Genomic DNA, 21,546 nt, shown 5'->3' with positions numbered 1-21,546 from the left:
GTAATGCTGTTAGAGTCGTTGTCATCATCATCACAGTGTCTCTTGACTCCTTAAAAAAACTCTATAAGGTAAACATTACTGTCTTCTTTTTACCAGTTGAGAGGACCAGGTTGCCCAGGGTTATAGACTATGTGTAGACCCAGGACTCAAAGTCAAGACTGTCTGACTTTCTGCTCTGAAGTAAGCCAGCTTTATAAGTACCTAGCTACCCAGGGCACATCAGAGTTTTTGCCAGTGAGCTCCAACCAATGGCATCCATTGATTGTATTCTCTGGGCAACTTTCTGAAGAGAGAACAGACTGACCAAGAAAGAAAAGAAAAAATTATAGGCCAGACGACTTTTGTATTTATTTGTAAGGATAGTTAATTAACTCTTAAAAATACTAAAACAGATAAATGAAGATGATGTTGGTATTGTTCTGAAGCCTCCCCTTTCTTCTAAGTACCACTAGCCTGGTTTTCTAATCAAATTCCTGGAAAAACTTTGCCCCCCTTGCACTTACCCATTTTATATCATAAGCAAATAGGGTTTCCATGGCAACTTCAAAGGCCCAATTCACCACTTTGTGGACATCTGAGCCCAATGCAAATTGCTCTTCTGCCCATATTTCCCATTCAGGACATGGCTTGTACGAAAGCTCAAGGCCATTTTGCAAGAGGTCTCCACCTCTTTCCAATCTCAAGCAAAATGTCAGGGAAAGAATAGGAAGCTTGGGGGCATCAAAGTGTTATTGATCCAGATGCCTGCTTCCTTGGAATCCATGTTTCCTGAGCATGGCAGGGCTGCTCCTGACTTACGCAGGCCCTTTTATTAGGATCCAACCTAATGTATGTCTGACTAGGAGATGACAGAAATGATCAGAAATAGCAAAGCACAGAACAGCAGATAGTGCTTTGAAGTAGGCTAAAACAGTTTTTTATCTCTGAGGAAAGTAGATGAAGAAGGTCACCAATTTGCAACATCCCAGAAAGGCCACTTAACTTTAGCTGGGTCTGTGATGACTCCACAGCTCTATCCACTACACATTTTTCCTAGTTCTGGCTGCAAAGCCCAAGTGCGACAAACAAAGGACTTTGTCCACTTCCATCTTTCCAGATTATGGAACCTAAGAGCTGGGCTTAGGTAGGTGATTTTCCAAGTTGATCATTTGGCCACCAGCCCTCCCTTGTCCCTGGAGTGGAGTTTTATTTAGGAAAGCAGAGGGCGGGGTTATACTTGGGAGCTTCTTGGCATCTAATCATGTTGCCTCATTCATATCACTGCACCCTAATTCTCAGGGGGTTTTGGAATTTTTCCCTAAATGTAAACCCATTACACTTCCAACTAAGATCATGGTGGTCTCCTGACTTTTGACCAGTTCTGAAATATGGCAAGAGGCCTGGATCCAGAGCAGGAGGCTCTCTTGTCCTTGGTCGCCTCAGGCATCTCTAAATAAATGACTATAAAGGAACACATTCTAGATATCTAACTAAAAGCCTATAGTTCCAGAGTGCCTGGGCAAGAATAGTAATGAAACAAACATCGAAGCATACTTCTTTTATACAAGATACTGTTCTAAGCATGTAACATGTATCAATTCATTTCAGTCTCAGAACAATGCTAGGAGGTAGGTAATACTGTTACCCTCTTGTTCAGATGGTACAACCGAGGCACAGAGAGCTTGAGTAATTTGCTCAAGCTCACACCACTAATTTGTGTCGGAGCTGGGGTTCAAACGCAAGTAGGCTGGCACTAAGTCCATGCTGTTATCAATAACGCGATACTGACTGCAAAGCCTGGGAACAACCTGGTGTTTCGGAACCAAACTTAGGTCCACTCAGCTGCCTGTGGTATATAGCCAGTCTGCCAGGTGGCGATAAAGGAAAGTGCAGAATTTATTACAAAGGTGCCACTTACAAAGAGGACAGGTGGCTCCTGCTCTAAAACTCCAAATTTCCCCACGGTTTGGGGGGAGAAGTTTTTATAGGCAAAATTTGGGGTGAGGGCTGTAGGGTGTGTGGCTTTCTTCTGATTGGTGGGTGGTGAGGTAATAAGGTGGTGTTCTAGGAATCTTGTGCTCAGCCCAAAGTTCCCATCCTCTACCTCGGGGTGGGGGTGGGGGTGGGGGCTGGGGGGCTTGGTTCCTCCGGAAGAATTCGCAGATGTGATGCACATTGCTTCAGGAGGAACCAGGACCCTGCCCCAAAGCTGCATTTTTGTTTCTTGACTGCTCCTCCTTTGTTTCTGCATCCCCTCCCTTCCCTGATGAGCAACGGTTTGACTCTGTCTGTTGGAACTCAGGGAACATCAAGGAGGGTGAAAGAAGCCTATTTCCTACAAACAAGAAATGGGGGCCATGGAAAGGACTTGTACCCAGGAGGTCCCTCAAAGGGCCCTGCTCTGTTTCACTGGGACAGATCTATTCTTGTCAGGACCCTGCAGCTAGACAAGTATCAATTAGCTCAGAGTGCCTGGTGGTGGTGGTGTTGGCAGGAATAGCCGTAATAGCAGCAGAGGTAATAACAGCATCAATAAACATGTATTGAGCATTTAATGTGCCAGGCACCATACTAAGTATTTTACTTCTGTGATCTCGTTAAACCCTCCCAACAGTGGAACTGGGGCCGGGGGTGGTGGTGCTTCTCCAGTTTACAGATGAGGAAACGGAAGTTTTGTTGCTGAAACTCAGCCTTGGTCTGCTGTTGCTGAATAGAAACATGGAGACAGAATTTGGGGTGAAGGAGAAAAAGATGGCTTTATTGCTTGGCCAGGCAAAGGGGGTTGGGCGGCCACATCAGACTAACGCCTTAAAGACTGTGCCCCCCTTGGGAGAGATGAGAGGTGGTTTTATAGTTTGGGGAGTGGAAAATTGGACTGTAGATAAGGATCAGGGTAGAGGCAAGTTTGCATTGTCTTTCAAAACTGGTGTTTAGTGGCCCAGGACTGGTTCTGGTGGTCTTCCTTCTTCCTGGAATGAAGAATGCTTCATCAAGTAGTTCTTCCATTTGTTGGGGGTTTTAGTTCTGCTGAAAGGCTCAAAGATATTCTTTTGTATATTCCTTGAGGAGGAACCAGGACCCCACCCCAAGGCTACACTGTTGTCTCTTGACTGCTCCTCCCTGGTCTCTGCATCCCCTCCCTTCCCTGATTAGCAACTGCCCTTTGGAACTCAAGGAGAGTCATGGAGGCTGAAGCTTATTCCCTAAAAACAAGAAATGGAGAACACAGAAAGGCCTGTGTGCCCAGGAGCCCTACAGGGCCCTGCTTGGTTATAGTTTCAGTGGGATTGAGTATATTGCCCAAGGTCACACAGTTTAAAGGAGGTGGAATTGAAATCTAGGCTCCAAAACTCCACTCTACCCCACTACCTTCTGTGAGTAAAGTCCCAGAACTGGGGAGACAAATCAGAAGATATAAGGTAGTGCTTCCTTTGAGAAACTTACAATCAGTAGTTGGTGAGGGGTCAGATGCAAGCACATGAATTAGAACGTGAACAACTTCAACTTATACTCTAGGGTTCTAATTCTAAAACAATGGAGAGTTTAGAAAAGAAAAAGATCATTGAGTGAGGAGTTATGGGAGCAGGAAAGGTGGAGGCAAAGCTGGGCTCTGAAGAAAGAATTGGAATAGCCAAAGTGAAGGAAGAGAGAAAGAGCTGGTGGAACTGCACCAGCAAATCAGGAACCTAAGAAGGAGTGGTTGGAACACAGATAGTGAGAGCTAATCCTCAGAGGCTCTGAGGAGTGAGAGAATAGAATGGTAGGGTGAGGCCAGACTGAATAATAATCAGAGCAAGAGCTTTGATTGAGCACTTTGTGCTAAACCTTTAGCATGCATTATCACATGGAACCCATATTATAATTCAATGAAGTAGGTACTAGGTTAACCCCCATTCTGCAGATAAAGTAAAACTCCATAAAGAAATTCACCCAAGGTCACACAACTAGGAAGAGCTGGCAGTGAAGCCTAGTCACTAGGACTTTAGAACTCCACTCTCATCCAAAACGCCTCAAAAGCCAAGCTGAGGAGGGGAAGAACTAGCACATTGTCATCCACATCAGAGATACTGAAATGGAAAAAAAGGGAATGAATGAAGCAATAGGCAAATACTTGATGGCATTGCTTTTCCAGCCTATGCTCTCATCAGCATTCCCGTTTAGCAAATAGCCTCGGCAAGTATTTATTAAGTTACATCTAACAAATAAGAATTACCCGCTGGGTACCACTCATCTAATGCCAAGAAGTTTGGTGGAGGCATTGATTCCTAGCAGATCTGAAGAGATGGAAAAGAAGGCGCCTGTCCAGAAAACTGGAATTGCTCACGACTTGCTCAGGTTTCCTTTGTTTCCAATGATTAGGGTAGTAGCCCGCCATCTGTTAACTTGGATCTCAAAACAGAGCTTATAGGCACAGATCCGTTTCTGTTGGTCCCCATTCTCATCCTTTGCCTCTGTTTATTTCTCCTAGATACAGCTTATTGAAAGCATTGGCAGGAAACTTTCTGTGCTGCGGGAGGCCCAGCGAGGATTGCTAGAGGACATCAGTGCCAATTCTGCCCTTGGGGAGGAGGTCGAGGCCAACCTAAAAGCTGTCTGCAAATCCAATGAGTTTGAAAAATACCGTTTGTTTATCGGGGACCTGGACAAAGTAGTCAACTTGTTGCTGTCGCTCTCTGGACGACTGGCCCGGGTGGAGAATGCTCTCAACAGTATCGATTCAGAGGCCAACCAAGAGAAGGTAGGCTTGATGTCTCCAGGGTGTGGATGGAGGGAAGTGCTATCTGCTTCTTTCCAGGGCTCCTTCTTTCAAGTCTGGCTAGTCTGGGAGGCAGGAGAAGATAGTGTGAAGAGTGTGGACACTGGCTTATATGTGCCTAGAAATTCTGACTCTACCACTAATGAACTGTGTGATTGTGGGCAACTCACTTAACCTCTCTCTGTCTCAGTCTTTGGGGTGAACACGCTACCTACCTCATGGGGTTCTGAGACTTAACTTAGGTAACCCATGTTAATGACTTAACCAGGGCCTAGAACAAGGTAAACACTGAATCAGTGCTAGCTGCTGGTAGTAGAAGTAGTAGCGGTAGTAGTTTTAGTGGTAGTAGTAATACTAGTAGTAGTAGTTTTATAGCAGTAGTACTAATAGTAGTTTCAGTAGTTTTAGTAGTGGTAGTAGTAGCAGCAGTAGTAGTAGTTTTAGCACTAGTTATTGTAATGGTAGTAGTAGTTATTTTGTGTAGTAGTAGTGGTAGTGGTAGTAGTAGTTACTGGTGTAGTGGTAGTTGTAGTGATAATAGTAGTTACTGGTGTGGGGTAGTTGTAGTACTAGTAGTTGAGTAGTTGTAGTGGTAGTAGTAGGTACTGGTGTAGTAGTAGTAGTAGTAGTTACTGGTGCAGTAGTAGTTGTCGTAGTAGTAGTTTTAATAGTAGTAGTAGTTATTATTGTAGTAGTTTTAGCAGTAGTAGTAGTGGTGATAGTAGTTTTAGTAGTAGTAGTTTTAATAGTAGTAATAGTAAGAGCAGCAGCAGCATTTTGCCTGTCTTTCTCAGAGTTAAAGGAAGAGGTCTCACCAAGTAGGTGAATCGGGAGGCTGTCAATTTCACAGGTTAGGTCACTCTGTGTACATTCCTGAGCCCAAACTGCCTTACCTTTTCCCATCCAAGTGGTTTTGGATACAAATGTGAATCCACATTAAAAGGCATGAATGTCTGTGCCCACACACGGATACATCCCAGCACACGCACACAGACGCACCGGCACCATTTTGAAAGCATTGTCAGAGTGATGATTTTTCAGCAGATGGAACGTGGATGAGCTGGCTTTGCCAGAGCCTTTTCCCCACCCCAACCCCAGTGGTGGTCCACGGGTTAAAAACAGTTAAGAGATGGAACGAGGTGACTGCACATCCCCTTGTCCAGAATTGCCGTCTTGTTTATCCTCCCCTGCTACAGCAAAGAAAGGCTTTGGCATCCAGATGGACTTCAGGGCAGGCAATCTAGGACTCATCAATGAGTCAGTTGCTTTGTGGGAGCATCCCTGGCAGAGCCCTGGGTTGGACAGAAAACTGATCTTTGGGGTGGCCCTCACTGGTCTTCTGCTTCCCCAGCTGGTGCTGATAGAGAAGAAACAGCAGCTGACAGGGCAGTTGACAGATGCCAAGGAGCTGAAGGAGCACGTGGACCGCCGGGAGAAGTTGGTGTTTGGAATGGTCTCCCGCTACCTGCCTCAGGACCAGCTCCAAGACTACCAGCACTTTGTGAAGATGAAATCAGCTCTCATCATTGAACAGCGAGAGCTGGAAGAGAAGATCAAGCTCGGGGAAGAGCAGCTCAAATGTCTCAGGGAGAGCCTACTCCTGGGGCCCAGTAATTTCTAATCCCATCAGCGGACTGCCTACACCATCCCTGCCCCAGTGCAACGGGAAGTGCTTTCAATCTTTGTTAGCAATTTGTTAGCAAGTAGATAGCAGTTAGTTAGCAGTTTGTTCCATATCCTCTACCCTGGAGTCTCTCACTGCCCCTTAACCTAGCAGTGTTCCCAGCCAGCTAAGAGGACCTGGGGAAGCCCTAAGCTTCTACTCGAGGGAGCAGAAGCAAGAAGTAGAAGCTGCAGCAAAGTGTGACCACACAAACCTACAAACCACACTCTCCTTCCCACAGTTTGCACAGCCAAGCGCTCGTTGCACGCAGAACCACCGAAGTGCCTTCATTCTTCTTTGTATCAGGACACCAGGAACATCATGCACTCACCACCCGCCACCCCCCACCCGACCCCCCCACACACACCATAATCTGCCTCTGAAATCTCAGAGGGAAGTTGCCCATGCAGCTCCACTCTGCCCTGAGGCTCATGGCCCAGCCACTTCCCATGGAGATCTGGTTGTCTTGAGGGTGCGCACCTACCATCAGCTTCAGGGCCTTGCCTGGGCTTTGCAGCAGGAAGCACAGAAGGAGCAATGACACTTACCACAATGTGAGCCAAGGTGGGGAATCACCGCCCGGTGCCCTGCTGAGAGGAGCTATGCTTAAAGGAATTGAATCAGCTCTACCCCACCTTCCTCAGCAGCTAGTTGAGGGGGAAGTGGCCTATCTTCAGCCCTGGCTGGTGTGGCCCTCCCCACCCCCCACCCTAAGACTTTGGCCTACGACTTGCTGTTCCATCTTGCCTTTTCATTGCTGGGGGTGCCAAGTGCCTACCCCAAGAGCTTCACACTATGGGGCCATTCATAGCTCTACTAAAGCTGACTTCTGGATACATGTTTTATTATTGGGGGGCAGGGGGTTGTTATTGTTATATTTTAAATGGCCTTTTGATTTTATTTATTTTTATGTCTTGATTGTTTTTGTTTTCTTTTTTTAACTAATAAGGTGAGAAGAGGGGAGTTGGAAAGGGGAAAGTTAGCCCAGAAGGAAAGCATTTTCTGCAGATCAGCCTGAATTCACCAATGGCTAGGTAAGCGAGTACCAAGGCCTTGAATTCTACCAACCATAGCTGACAAGTGTCTAAGAAAGGAGTTCTCACTTGGAACTAAGAGTCTTCCCCACTGTGGCCTGACCCTACACTTCCCTTGAAGTCTGGATGACCGTGAGCTTAGATTTCCCCAACAAGGTTCAATATATATTTTTTTGTACTTATTTTTTCCCGAAACCAAAGAAATCTGAAAGGGATGAAGGTTCACCCATTTCTCTACCATTTCCAAGCTAAGGTAGGGGTGAGCTCAGGAAGAGCTCCTCTATCTAATTGTTTTCTTATCCTGTGGCCTGGCTCAGGGAACTGAAATCCATGGTAGCTGGAAGCTCCAGCCAGGGCCAGCCCTGCAACGCAAGTTATAATCCAGCCAGGATCTTAGGCCCACAAACAACAAATGCTGCTGCTACTGTTGCCAATGTCCTGACACTGGTAGCCAGTTTCTATCCTGGAAAAGCCCTTGGGTGGGCTATGGCAAGAAACTCTGCCCTGTTATCCAGCTCAATTCCTGGTTCCTTGCTAACTGGGGCCCATGCTTGGTATTGCACGGCCCTGCTCAGCCAGCCTGGGCTTCTAGTCACTGCTGAGTTCCTCGGGGTCCTCAGAGGTTAACTGTAGCAGCAGGGGTGCTTCATTCAACCAAAGAATTTGCCAAGGAACTTTGCTGCTGCTACAAATACTGGTTGCTAGCTTCTGTTTCCTCTTCATTGTATTTGGAAACAATGGAAGAATCTTGGCCAGCAGGGTGTCCTGTAGGGAGGGGGGCCCTGAGCATGCTCTTAGTACAGTGCTGCTGTTAGAACCACTGTTAAAAATGCCAACCTGCCATTCTCCCATCAAGTGGAGGATTTTACTCTATTCAGGAAAGCTGGTAGCTTATAAGGGGCTAGGTTTACCTAAGTCAAGGTTGAGGAAGACTGGGGAGTGCTTTGAATAGAGTCTGTGGTTGCCATCTTTTTTTTTTTTTTTAAAAAAAAAAAAAACAGGCTCTTAGACAAACAGTGAACAAGTCTTGTATTGGAGGGAGGGGTAAGGCCAATATAGCCCATTATTCTAAGATTTTTTTTTTTTTTTTTTTTTTTTTTTTTTTTTTTTTGCTAGAACAGCTTTTGGGAACTATAGCCCAGGGAAAAGAGTGGCCACTTACCTGGACACCATGACCATGGTCTGGGCTTTTTAAGTCAGCGTTAGAATGGTTGTACCTTAAGTTTTATTACCCTGAAAGTATACTGATTCTGTTATTTGTGTCACCTATCTCACCTCCAACTTTCAAAAGTTGGAATCAGAGCACAAGAATGCTCATTTTCACACAGAGGGACAATTTCCAAAGCATTTAACCCTCAAACTATAGTGCGCAGTGAAGCTCGGCAGACAGGGACTCCCACACTGCTGATGGGGCAGTCCTGTCATGGCTGATAGCACTGCAAAGCTGCCAGTGTGACTTGAGATACGGTGTCTTTCTCACGCATTCTCATTTCCTGGGCTCAGCCCTCCACCAAGGCCTACCGGGGGGAACAGTTTATTTTATTTTTTTAATTTTTTATTCTTTTGTGGCTGCACCTGTGGTATACAAAATTCCCAGGTCAGGGACTGAACCCACTCCACAGCAGAGACCTGAGCCACAGCAGTGACAATACCAGATCCTTAACTTGCTGAGCCACATGGGAACCCCAGGGGGTAGCAGTTTAGAAGGAAGGCCAAGGGACTTTCCCAAAGACAGTTATTGGTCTTCTGTCCTCTCCTTTCAAATCCCCATACAGGCCACAGTGGGTTATGAGTAAGCACAGTGGTTGATAGAGAAGAATCAATTTAAGAGTCACATGTCCTCCTTATACTCCTGTCCCAGGGCTTTGAGTCTTTTTGAGCCCCACCAGCTGCAGACTCAGCCAGGGTAGAGCAGAAGATGCTCAAGGGGAATCCAAGAGGAAGGACAGAGACACTGAAAATAAAGCCCTAAAAAGAGAGAGACTAGAAGCCAAGGAACGAAGAGGGTAAAAAGATGAAAAGCCTCTTTCAAGGCCTGGTTCAGGTTCTGTTTTCCCTTTCACGTCCTGTGCCAAAAAGCTGCCAAGGGGCACCAGGGCTGCAACCTTAATCCCAGCCTCCCGAAAGGTGCTGCTCTGCCAGTAGCAGGTCCCAAATGGAGGAAGCTGGGCACATTCCTGGCCACTTCCTCCCGTCTGGAGCTTGGTGTCTCCCGCTGTCTTTGCCAAAGGAGTTGTCTATGCCAATAATATTTCTGTAACAACATATTGTATTCTTTGAAGATTAGTAGGTCTTTAGAGGGGGGTGGGGCAGGGGGCAATTTCTATAGAGAAAGAACCAGTGTTGGTTGTACAACTGTTGGGGGGTCATCTATCCCATGTGAAGCTATTATTTTTCTGAATCTTATTGTTTCTGCATTTGTGTCCTCCACCACTCCCTTCTTGGCTGACATCGATATGTCTGCCAGATTGTCATCAAGGGTCATACTTCAATAAAAGGTGCTAAGGACAAAAAAAAAATTATCTTATGTGTTTTGACTGAAGTGATGGAAATCTCCTGATATTCTGCTGCAAAGTATTGGAAAGGAATTTGATTACCTGTCCATAGTCCTTCATAGATAACTGTATGATCAGAGCCTTATCCACATCCCTAAACCCTTACCTTGTTCCCTCAGGGTTAGCCTTGATGCTATTCATTATCCCCATTACAATAATTTAGAATTCAGGAAGCATCAATAACAGGCATGACCTCAAGTGTAGACCTCAGCAGTATACAGTGTCCAGTTCTGAAGTTGATTCTGATCAGAGGTGAGCCACTTTCTATACCTTCTCCAATCTTGAATTCTCTCTACTACCATCATCTTACTTCTACCTGATAGTTCGGTCTCACATCTTTACTCTTAGTCACTAATCAGCTCTCCAAGATAACGTCAAGGTTCAGGCCCAAATGTACTCCAAGAAGCACCTCTGACCCTGAAAAGCTTACTACTCCCCCAATCCATACATTATTCATATGCCAACTAATCTCCTCCTATTCCATATATCCAGTGCAGTAGAGTTGAACGAGCCCAGCTTTGGCAGTAGAATGAACTGTGTTCAAATCTTGATTTTGCCACTTATTCTATGAACCTGGGTTATTTGCTCAACTTCAGAGTTCCTTTTCTTATCTGTAACATGGAAACAATAAGATGTGTCTTACAGAGTTGTTGTGGCTTAAAAGTAATATATGAAAGCCACCAGCTATCTACTAGAAATTGTTAGAAAGGCAGAACCCAGGTTCCACCCAAAACTCACTGGTAATAGTCTACATTTTAACTAGACTTCTGAGAGGAGATTCATGTGCATATTAAAAAGTGAGAAGCACTGACTTACCACAAAATGTTAAGGACATAGTAACTACTATTATTCTAGTCTTGATTTACTCAATCCATTCTTTTCTAATCTAGGCATATTCTTGCTCTTCTCATACTGCTCACAACTACCTGCCTAAATGAGTTCAGCAAGGTCACAGGATACAAGGTTGATATATAAAATCACTTCTGTTTCTATACACTAGCAATGAACAATCTAAAAACAATTCCATTATACTAACATCAAAAAAAAAAATACTTGGGGATACATTTAATAAACAACATGTAAGAATTTTATACTGAAAACTAAAAACATTGTTGAAAGAAATTGAAAAAAATCTAAATAAATATAAAGTCACCCTTTGTCCATGGATTGGAAGACTTCCTATTTTTTAGATAATAGTACTCTCCCAATTGACCTACAGGTTCAAAATCCTTATGAGAATCCCAGCTGGCTTCTTTGTATAAATGGGAAAGTGAAACCTAAAATTCATATGGAATTGCAAGAGACCCAGAATAGTCAAAACCATCTTATAAAATAACAAAGTTGGATGCGTCACACCTCTCAATTTCAAAATCAGCTCTTACTACAGAGCTAAAGTCATCAAGACTGTGATGTATTCACAAGTATAGACATATAAATAAATGGAATAATATTGAGAATACAGAAACAAACCCTCATGTTTATGGTCAGTTAATTTTCAATAATGGTGCCAAGCCAATAAAATGGAGAAAGAATATCTGTCCACAAATGATGAAGGGACAACTGGGTATCCACATGAAAAGAATGAATTTGGATCTCTTCCTTACACTATGTACCAAAATTAACTTGAACTATAAAGCTAAATGTAAGCATTAAAATTACAATACTCTTAGAAGAAAACAGGAATAAATCTTCCCGACATTGGGCTAAGCAACGATTACCTAGACAGAACTCCAAAAACACAAGTGACAAAAATGTCAATAAATTGGAGTATATCAAAATTGAAAACTTTTGTGCTGCAAACAATACTATCAAGAAAGTGAAAAGACAATCCACATAATGGGAAAAATATCTAATATTGGGCTTTTATTCAGAACCTATAAAGAACTCTTACAACCCAAAAATAACCAATTAAATAAGGGCAAAGACTTTTTTTTATAAGAATAGACATTTCTCCAATGAATTTATGCAAATGACCCATAAGCACAGGGAAGAATGCTTAACACTAAGGCAATACAAATCAAAACCGCAATGAGATACCACTTCATACCCACTATGATGGCTATAATAAAAAAGGCAAACAATAATAAGTGTCAGTGAGGATATAAGAGAAACACTTGTACAAAATGTAAAATGATGTGGCCACACTGGAAAACAATTTAGCAGTTTCTTAAAATGTGAAACAGACTTTCCATATGACTTAATTCCACTCCTAGGCATATGCCTAGGACAGTTGAAAGCTGGCATTCAAACAAAAAAACGTAGACATATGTTCAAAGCAGCATTATTCATAACAGCCAAAAAAGTAGAAACAACTTAAATGTCCATCAGCTGAGGAAGGGTAAACAAACTTTGGTGGGATATTATTCAGCCATAAAAAGGAATGGGGTACTGATATATGCCACAACATGGATGAACCTTGAAAATGTTATGCTAAGTGAAAGAAGCTAGTCACAAAAGACTACATATTGTATGACTCCATTTATATGAAATATTTAGAACAGGTAAATCTACAAAGGCAGAAAGATTAGCAGTTGCCAAGGGCTGCTGGGCTGGGGGAAATGAGGAATTACTGCTAATGGGCATGGGGTTTCTTTTTGGGGTGATGAAAATATCCTAAAATTAGATTGTAATCAACATTGCCCATCTTTGTGAATATACCATAAACCATTGAATGGTATACTTTAAATGAGCTAGCTAGATGGTATATGAATTATATCTCAATAAAAATGGTGAAAAAAAGCTTTTGCTTATTTCTATCAGTCTCATTTCTAATGACAAAAATCTGAATTGATGGTAAGCATGTAGCTCATGCCTGAGCCTCAAAGATACAGTATTCATGCCATTCACAAGCTCCCTTGTCATTACATCCTTCCCCTTGCAGACTTGGCAGAACCAGCAATGCAGGGAGTAACAGTAGTATCAATTCTGTCTCATCACTTCACCTACAGGACCAGTTGGGGAAGAGGGCCATCTTTCTAGGCCAGAAGTATGGTAGCGTTATTGTGGACTTCAGCTCTTTAGGCAAATAAATCAGGTTTTAGATTCCGACTCCACCAACTTATTATATCTCCTATATAAGTTACCTGACTCCTCTGGAGCTTCACCTCTAAAAAAGAGGCTAATAAAAATACCACCTCAAAGTTTTATAAAGATTAAATGAGATAATCCACATGAAGCACCTAAAATAATGCCTGCCATAAAGTAAGTGTTCAATAAATGTTAGCTACTAGATTTATCATTTTTATTGAGGTGAGATTGAAGTAAAACAATATAAGGAAAAATAAAGCACCATTGGCTCTATTAATGTGACCTTGGAAAGTCATTTCATTCATGGAGCCTTAGTAATAATGAGGATAATAATCCTTCTCCAGGGAGGGAGTTAAAGCCTGGACACTGAAACTCAAACCACCTGGTTTTGAATACTGTCTCCCCCACTTAGAAGTTGTGTGACATTGAACATATTTAACTTCTTTGTGTCTCGGTGTCCTCTTCTGTCCATTGGAGGTAACAAAAATACTTACACCTCCTTAGGTTGGTATGAGGAATTAGTGAGTTAATGCATGTAAAGTGCTTAAAACAGTGCCTAGCATAGAGTGAGTACTGGATGAATGCTAACAGTTCTTATAAGCTAAAGTAGGAAATGAATGAGATCCTTGGTAAAGCGAGGCATGTAGTAAGTCCTCAATAAAAAATGTTTCCCTTCCTCACCCATCCTGATCTGTGCACCAGGTCACGATTTCACTGGACTTGTAGAGAAAATGTTTCAGACTAAGAAACCCCCTATGGTGAGTAGAATTTTCTGGCAGGCTCAATACTACCATCTGATGGGAACAATGTCATCTATTAAGTGCCTGCAAGATGACCACCTATATTCCCAAGAACACACCCTATTCAGAGCAGTAGGGAAAGAACTGTTCTGCCTGTGGACTACTTGGGCTCCAGTTTGAGGATGGCTTAGGGAAATCCTCTACTTATCAAACTTCCTTTTTAGATTTGCAGTCAACTTAAATGTCATTGAGTTCCCTACCCTAGGTTAGGCAATTTTACATGTCTTCCACTATTCTTTCTATCTAAATATACAATTTTTAAACAAAAGTTCTCATTTAACCTTTACAACAACTCTGGGACTTTCAAACACTTTATTAAATATAAATTTAGAATCTCATGGCAGCATTTTTTGTTGTTTACAAATTAAACCAAAGTGGTATAAAGGTGTAATGTCATTCATTCATTCATTCATTAAACTAATATGTCAAGGTGTTATTTTTTGCTCAGGGGACTCTGAAGTGAACAAAATAGTCAGCGTCTACCTTCATGAGGTTTCCATCCTAATGAAAGAGACAATTTCATACTTTATGTATAGAAACACACATAATCATTTTTTACCCTAGTAGAGCAAGGCAAAACAGATTTTTTCCTTGATTCCACAGCTATTAGAAATAGGCTAGATTCATGACTCTCTTTACTACTGTAATAACTAAAATATTTTACGTTAATTTTTAGCAGAGATGTTCTTATTTTTTCCCTGAATGGAATTTGTAATGGGATTTTTTAATGCCTAGAAAAGGATGGCAAACCTGTCACTGAAGAAGTTGGATTTAAAGATGGTTTAGACAAAAAGGCTGAATTCCACTGATAATAAAGAAAACTAACTTATATCACATGGAAATAGTGCCCATCTTATGCACAGTTCAAACACAGCCACAGGCTAAAGGGCTCTAGCAAAAGCTTCTCTCCTACTGGGCAGTATAAATCTTAAAAGCCTATGCTCTGTTTGTAAACTGTTTCTTAAATATGTCCCTTCAGCCTGGATTTGTGCACTGCTGCTAACTGAGTAAAATGACATGGTTTGAATTCCCATTTTCCTCTCAGGTACTGATTTTCCATCTAAAAAGGGTAATTAATGGAACTCACTTCCTCAAGTGCTGAGTTGATCATATTTTTTGCAGAGGAAATAATTTGGGAAAAGGCCATGAGTAAAATCTTTCCAACTTGAAAATGCATTAGGTGAAATGTGAATGAGTCAAAGTGCTGGGGAAAAAATAAATAATCTGTACCCTGATTTGTCCACAGTTTTTAGTTTGAGAAAGGTAAAATAGAAGAACAAACCCATTAGTAGGTACAACAAATGATAACTTCTAATTGAGAGAAATCCATTATTTGGGCTAAGCTTAAATAGCTACTGTTTAGAAGTCTCATAAATGACTATATATGTAAACACCTTTTACAAGTAGGAAAACTTCATTTTTCTTTAAGAAAATTAGTTAACAGTAAGAGTGAGGAGAGGCTGTTAGAATAATTAGACTGTGCATAAATTGTATAAGGCAATGCACTTAGGACAAATTTTGGTCACTTTCACACAAACTGGTAGCTATTAAGTATGCCTGTTGTAAGAACCAGACAAATCCAGTTTTGCCAAAGCATAACCTAAACCATGTCTGTTACTGAAACAATCTGAAAATGAGGAAAACCACGTGTCTTCTAGACCTTGCTATAATGGTACTCAGACACTTTAGACCTAGAACCATCTCTGCCCTCCCTCTGAGACCCAGTGTTCCCATGTCAGGTCTGTGAAGGGGATAGTTTTGTGGCTAAATAAAGACGGGAGTTCCTGTTGTGGCTCAGGGGGTTAGAAACCTGCCTAGTATCCATGAAGATGTGAGTTCAATACCTGGCCCCACTCAGTGGGTTAAGGGTCTGGTGTTGCCATGAACTGTGGAGTACGTTGCAGACACAGCTCAGATCCTATGTTGCTGTGGCAGCTGCAACTCCAATTCTACCCCTAGCCTGGAAAGTTCCACTTGCTGCATGTACAGCCCTAAAAAGCAAAAAAAAAAAAAAAAAAAAAAAAAAAAAAAGAAGAAGAAGTAATACCCTGCCTGGCTCCAGGCTCTCATTATAGGGTGCACATAACACTACTCTCTGTACCTGACCCCCAAGTGGCATACTAGGCCAGGTCCTTCTAATTGGCCTCACTGCTCATAGGATAAATCCCTGACTACTTGCATACAAGGAGCTTTGTGATCGATCTCCTTTGTATCTATCTCTTCTCCAGCTAGGACTTCTAACACATCCTCACACTCATCATTAGTTCTAGACAATTCTCCAAACATGTCATGCAGTCTCATTCCTCCATGCTTTCAGAGAGGCAGGTTCCTCTGCCTGAAAATCCCTCCCCTGACCTCTTGCATTTAACCAATTCCAGATTGACCTTTAGTGTCAACTCAGATTACACCTCTTTTGGAAATTTTATTGTATTAATAAATAAGAGTGTATGGTATTTGGGTAAGATAATTATGCTTTCTGTCTCTCCCTTTAGGCTATGGGCTTCTTGAGGGGAAAAAAAGTAGTTTATACCATTAGGACTTATCACAATGGCCCTACCTCATTGTAAACACTTCAGAAATACAGAGTAGTAATATCTTATGAAGGATGGATTCATGAAAACTTTATTGTGAGCTTCATATTCTGGAGATATTTTATGTTGGCTTCCCCTTCCCAACACAGTGATTAAATATAGGAGTATCTTAAAACCAAGCCTTTCTTGTCTTCTCACTGTATTATCTCTAGACCCTCTTCTGTATTCACTGCATTTCTCTTCCATCAGAAAATTCATCCATACCATGGTTACAGTTCACCTCACATATAAACCTGCCTCCCAAATGTGTATCTCTAGTTCAGATCCTCTCTTAGTTCCAAAACTTTATGTATTTTTGATGACAATGACATTTTAACATGTCTGAAATTGAACATGTGATTTTTCCCTCTCAAAACTTGTTGCTTCCAGTGTTCTTTATATTTCAGTGACTAATACCCCTATCCAACCAACTAGGAATGCCAAACATCTTAGAGTGATCCTGGATAGCCTCCTTTCTCTCACTCTTCCTACATAAAAATCCCTCACCACGTCCTATCAATTCTATTTCCTAAATATGTGTCAAATCTATTCACTTCTATTACCATAACTATTACCTTCTAAACTACAGCATTAGCCTGATAGGTGTTCTCCCCATATCATCTCTTGCCCTCTATAGTCTATTATTCAGGCTGTATACAGAGTGATATTGCCAAAATCAAAATATGATTATGTCACCCCTTCTCCTGCTTAAGTCATTTTAATGGATTCCAAATCCAGTTCCATTGCCAATGAGGTTCTCTGCATGCTCCAATGTCTAAGGTTGCATCACTTCAGCTTCAGCCTCATTATCTGGTTAAATCTGCTTTAGCAGTTCATCTATGCCTTTGGCTTTTTCCCTCAGGTTATTGAGATATAATTGTCATAAAATACTGTGTAAGTTTAAGGTATACAAGGTGATTATTTGATATACATGTGAATTGTGAAATATTTACCACAATAAGGTTAGTTAATACATCCTTCACCTCATATAATTACTATTTTGTTGTTGCTGTTGTCATTGTTATGGTGAAAACATACCCTCATAGCAACTTTCAAGTATATGATGCAGTGTTATTAACTATAGTCATTGTGCTGTGCTTTAGATCTCCAGAACTTATTCATCTTACAACTGAAAGTTTATACCCTTTGACCAACATCTCCTCATTTCCCCAATTCCTCATCCCCTGGAGACTAACATTCTACTCTGTATTTCTGTTAGTTTGATGTTTTTAGATTCTATATATGTGAGATCATATAGTATTTGTCTTTCTCTGATTGACTTTTGCACATAGCATAATGCTGTCAATGACTTAAAAGATATATGTAGAACATTCCATCCAAAAGCAGCAGAATACACATTCTTTTCAGGTACATGTGAAACATTCTCCAGGGTAGGTCACATGCTAGGCCACAAAACAAGCCTCAGTAAATTTAAGAAAAATGAAATCATATCAAGCATCTTTTCCAACCACAATGCTATGAGATTAGAAATCAACTACAAGAAAAAAAAAACCTGTAAAAACACAAACACATGGAGGCTAAACAATATGTTAGTGAAAAACCAATAGATCACCAAAAAATCAAAGAGGAAAACAAAATGTACCTAAAGACAAATGACAATGAAAACACAATGATCCAAAACCTATGGGACATAGAAAAAGCACTTCCAAGAGGGAAGTTTATAGCAATACAAGCCTACCTCTGGAAATAAGAAAAATCTTAAATAACAAAAACTTACACCTAAAGCAACTAGAGGAAGAAGAACAAACCAAACCCAACGTCAGTAGAAGGAAATAAATCATAAAAATTTGAGCAGAAATAAATGAAATGAAGATGAAGAAAATGGTAGAAAAGATTACTAAAACTAAAAGCTGGTACTTTGAAAAGATAAAATTGGTTAACCAGACACACTAACAAAAAGGGAAAAGGCTCAAATCAACAAAATTAGAAATGAAAAAGGAGAAGTTACAACTAATGCCACAGAAACACAAAGGATCATAAGAGACTATTACAAGCAACTATATGCAAATAAAATGGACAACCTAGAAGAAATGGACAACTTCTCAGGAAGGTATAATCTTCCAAGACTGAAACAGGAATAAGTAGAAAATACTAATGGACCAATCACAAACACTGAAATTAAAACTGTGATTTAAAAACTTCCAACAAACGAAAGTCCATGCCCAGATGGCTTCACAGGCAAATTCCATCAAACATTTAAAGAAGAGTTAACACCTATCTTCTGAAACTCTTTGAAAACATTGCAATTTTTCACCCTTGAGTGTAATGTTAGCTGTGAGTTTGTTATATATGGCTTTTATTGTTTTAATGTCCCTCGTATACACAATTTGTTGAAAGTTTTTATTATAAAAGGATGTTTAAATTTTTCAAATGCTTGTTCTGCATCTGTTGAGATAATCACATGATTTTGTCTTTTATTCTATTAATGTGGTGTCATATTTATTAATTTGTGTATGTTGAGCCATCCTTGTATCCAAGGGATAAATATCACCTGATCATGATGTATGATCCCTTCAAAATACTATTGAATTCATTTTGCTAGTATTTTTTTTGAGAATTTTTGCATCTATATTCATTAGAGATACTGGTCTATAGTTTGCTTTTCTTGTAGTATCTTTATCTGGCTTGGGTATCAGGGAATGCTGGCCTTGTGAAATGAGTTTGAGAGTGTTACCACGACTTAATTATTTGGAAGTTTGAGCAGAGTTGGCATTGATTCTTTTTTTAAATGTTTAGTAGATTTCACCCACTGAAGCCATCTGGTGCTGGGCTTTCTTTTATTGGATTACTAATTCAATCTTCTTGCTTGTTATTAGTCTGTTCATATTTTCTATTTCTTTGGTACATTGTCTGTTTCTAGGAATTTTTCCATTTCTTCTTCATTGTTCAATTTGTTGGCATATAATTATTCATAGTAGTCTCATTATATTTTGTAATATCATTTATAATTTTTGTCTTCTTTTTTTCTTAGTAAGTATAGCTAAAGTTTGTCAGCTTTGTTTATCTTTTCAAAAAAACCCAACTCAATTTTATTGATCTTTTCTACTGTTTTTCTATTTTTGATTTATTTTTTCCATGATATTTGTTTTCTCCATAATTCTGACAAATTTTGCTGAGTTTTTTTTCCTAGTTCCATGAGGTTGTTTATTTGAGAACTTTCTTTTTTCTTAATGTAGGCTTTATAACTATCAACTTCCCTTTTAGTACTGCTCTTGCTTCATCCTATAAGTTTTGTTATGCTATGTTTAAATTTTCATTTAAAAGTTATTTGATTTCCCTTTTGATTGCATCTTTGACTCATTGATTGTTCAGGAGTATGTTAATGTCCACATATTTGTGAATCTTCCAGTTCTCCTTCTTTTATTGATTTCTAGTTTCATGTCATTGTGGTCAGAAAAAGATAGTTGATATGTTTTCAATCTTTTTAAATTTGCTAAGACTTCTTTTGTGACATAACATATAATGTGTCATGGAGAATGTTCCATGTGCACTTGAGAAGAATTTGTATTATGCTGGTGTTGGATGGAATGTTTTTTACATGTCTGTTAGGTTCATTTGGTCTAAAGTATAGTTCAAGGGAGTGCCCTGGTGGCCTAGCAGTTAAGGATTTGACATTGTCACTGCTGTGACTTGGGTTCAATCCCTAGGCTGGGAACTTCCACATGCCACCAGTAAAGCCAAAATAAATAAATAAAATACAGTTCAAATCCAATGTTTCCAGATCGATTTGCTATCTGGGTGACCTATCCATTGTTGAAACTAGGGTATTGAAGTCCCTACTGTTATCATGTTGTCTATTACTCCCTTCAGGTCTGTTAGTGTTTGCTTAATATGTTTAGATGTGCTGATAGTGGGTGCATATATATTTACAATTGTTGTCCTCCTGATGAAACGAGCCCTTTATCATAGCCTTCTTTGTCTCTTGTTAACAATTTTTGACTTAAAGTCCGTTATGTCTAAAGAATGAAATTTTGCCCATTGGAGAAACATGGATGGACCTGGAGGACATTATGCTAAGTGAAATAAATAATACAAAGAAAGACAAACACTGTATGATATCACTTATATGTATAACCTAAAGATAAATATAGAGAACAAACAAGTGGTTACCAGTGAGGAGAGGAAAGAGGGAGGGCAATATAAGGGTAGAGGAAAAAAGGGGTTGTTATGGGATTATATGAAATCCTGTGTGAGAAACTTTTGAAAATTGTAAAGCACTATAGAATTTAAAGAATGTTTCATTCAATAAAAATTAAAGTCTGTTTTGTCTGATAGACGAATGGTACTCCATTCTTTTTTGGTTTTCATTTCTGTGGAATATCTTTTTCATCCCTTTACTTTGAGGCTATGTGTATTCTTGAAGCTAAAGTGTCTCTTAGAGGCAACATATACCTGGGTCTTGTTTTTATTCCATCATTAAGTCATTTTTACCTTTTGATTGGAGAATTTAACCTATTTATATTCAAAGTAATTAATATATAAGGACTTACTATTGACATCTTATTGTTTTGTGGTTGTTTCAAAGTTCCTTTGTTCCTTTTTTCTTCCTTACTGTCTTCCTTTGCGAATCAATGATTCGCAAAGGAAGTAGTATACTTTGATTCCCTTCTCTTTATCTTGTGTTCATCTGTTATAGGTTTTTATTTTGTGGTTACCCTGAGGCTTACTTGAAACATTTTATTGATATAAGTCTATTTAAGCTAGTAGCAGCTTAACATTGATTGCACACAAAAACTCTGCCCTTTTATTCTCATTTTGTTTTTGATGTCACAATTTACATATTTTATATTGTGTAGCCATTAACAAATCATTGTAGCTATTTTTAATGCTTTTGTCCTTCAACTTTTATACTAGAGCCATGTGGTCAACACACCAAATTACAGTATTAGTATTCTAAATCTGACTCTCTACTTAATATTATCAGTTTGTTGTATGTTTTCTTATGTTTTCATATTACTAATTAGCATCTTTTCATTTCAGCTTGAAGAACTCCTTTTAGCATTTACTGTAAGGCAAGTCTTGTGGTGATAAACTCCCTCACTTTTGTTTTTTTTTGTGGAGGCTTTATCTCATCTTCATTTCTGAAGGACATTGTTAGGTAAAGTCATCTTGGTTGGGAGTTTTTTCCTTTCAGCGCTTTG

General features: G+C 40.1%; 1 protein-coding gene across 8 annotated transcripts in view; it reads left to right on the top strand.

Moving 5' to 3' along the window:
• SHROOM4 (shroom family member 4) overlaps positions 1-21,546 on the top strand; it is a 242,014-nt gene that overhangs the window by 204,054 nt on the left and 16,414 nt on the right. For 4 of the 8 annotated variants that reach the window (XM_021080598.1, XM_021080599.1, XM_021080600.1 and 1 more), the window contains 2 exons: positions 4,448-4,717; positions 6,087-9,951. In XM_021080598.1, coding sequence (XP_020936257.1) covers positions 4,448-4,717; positions 6,087-6,356 — 540 coding nt within the window. In that variant the 3' untranslated portion in view covers positions 6,357-9,951. Of the gene's footprint in view, positions 1-4,445; positions 4,718-6,086; positions 9,952-21,546 lie in introns of those variants that run through there. The other 4 variants (XR_002340849.1, XR_002340847.1, XR_002340848.1 and 1 more) reach the window with 2 other exon arrangements.

The sequence above is a fragment of the Sus scrofa genome, chromosome X (genome assembly GCF_000003025.6).
Source record: "Sus scrofa isolate TJ Tabasco breed Duroc chromosome X, Sscrofa11.1, whole genome shotgun sequence".
NCBI classification, from domain to species: Eukaryota; Metazoa; Chordata; class Mammalia; order Artiodactyla; family Suidae; genus Sus; species Sus scrofa.
The sequence above is the reverse complement of the archived record's forward strand: the minus strand, read 5'-3'. Positions and strand labels throughout refer to the sequence as shown.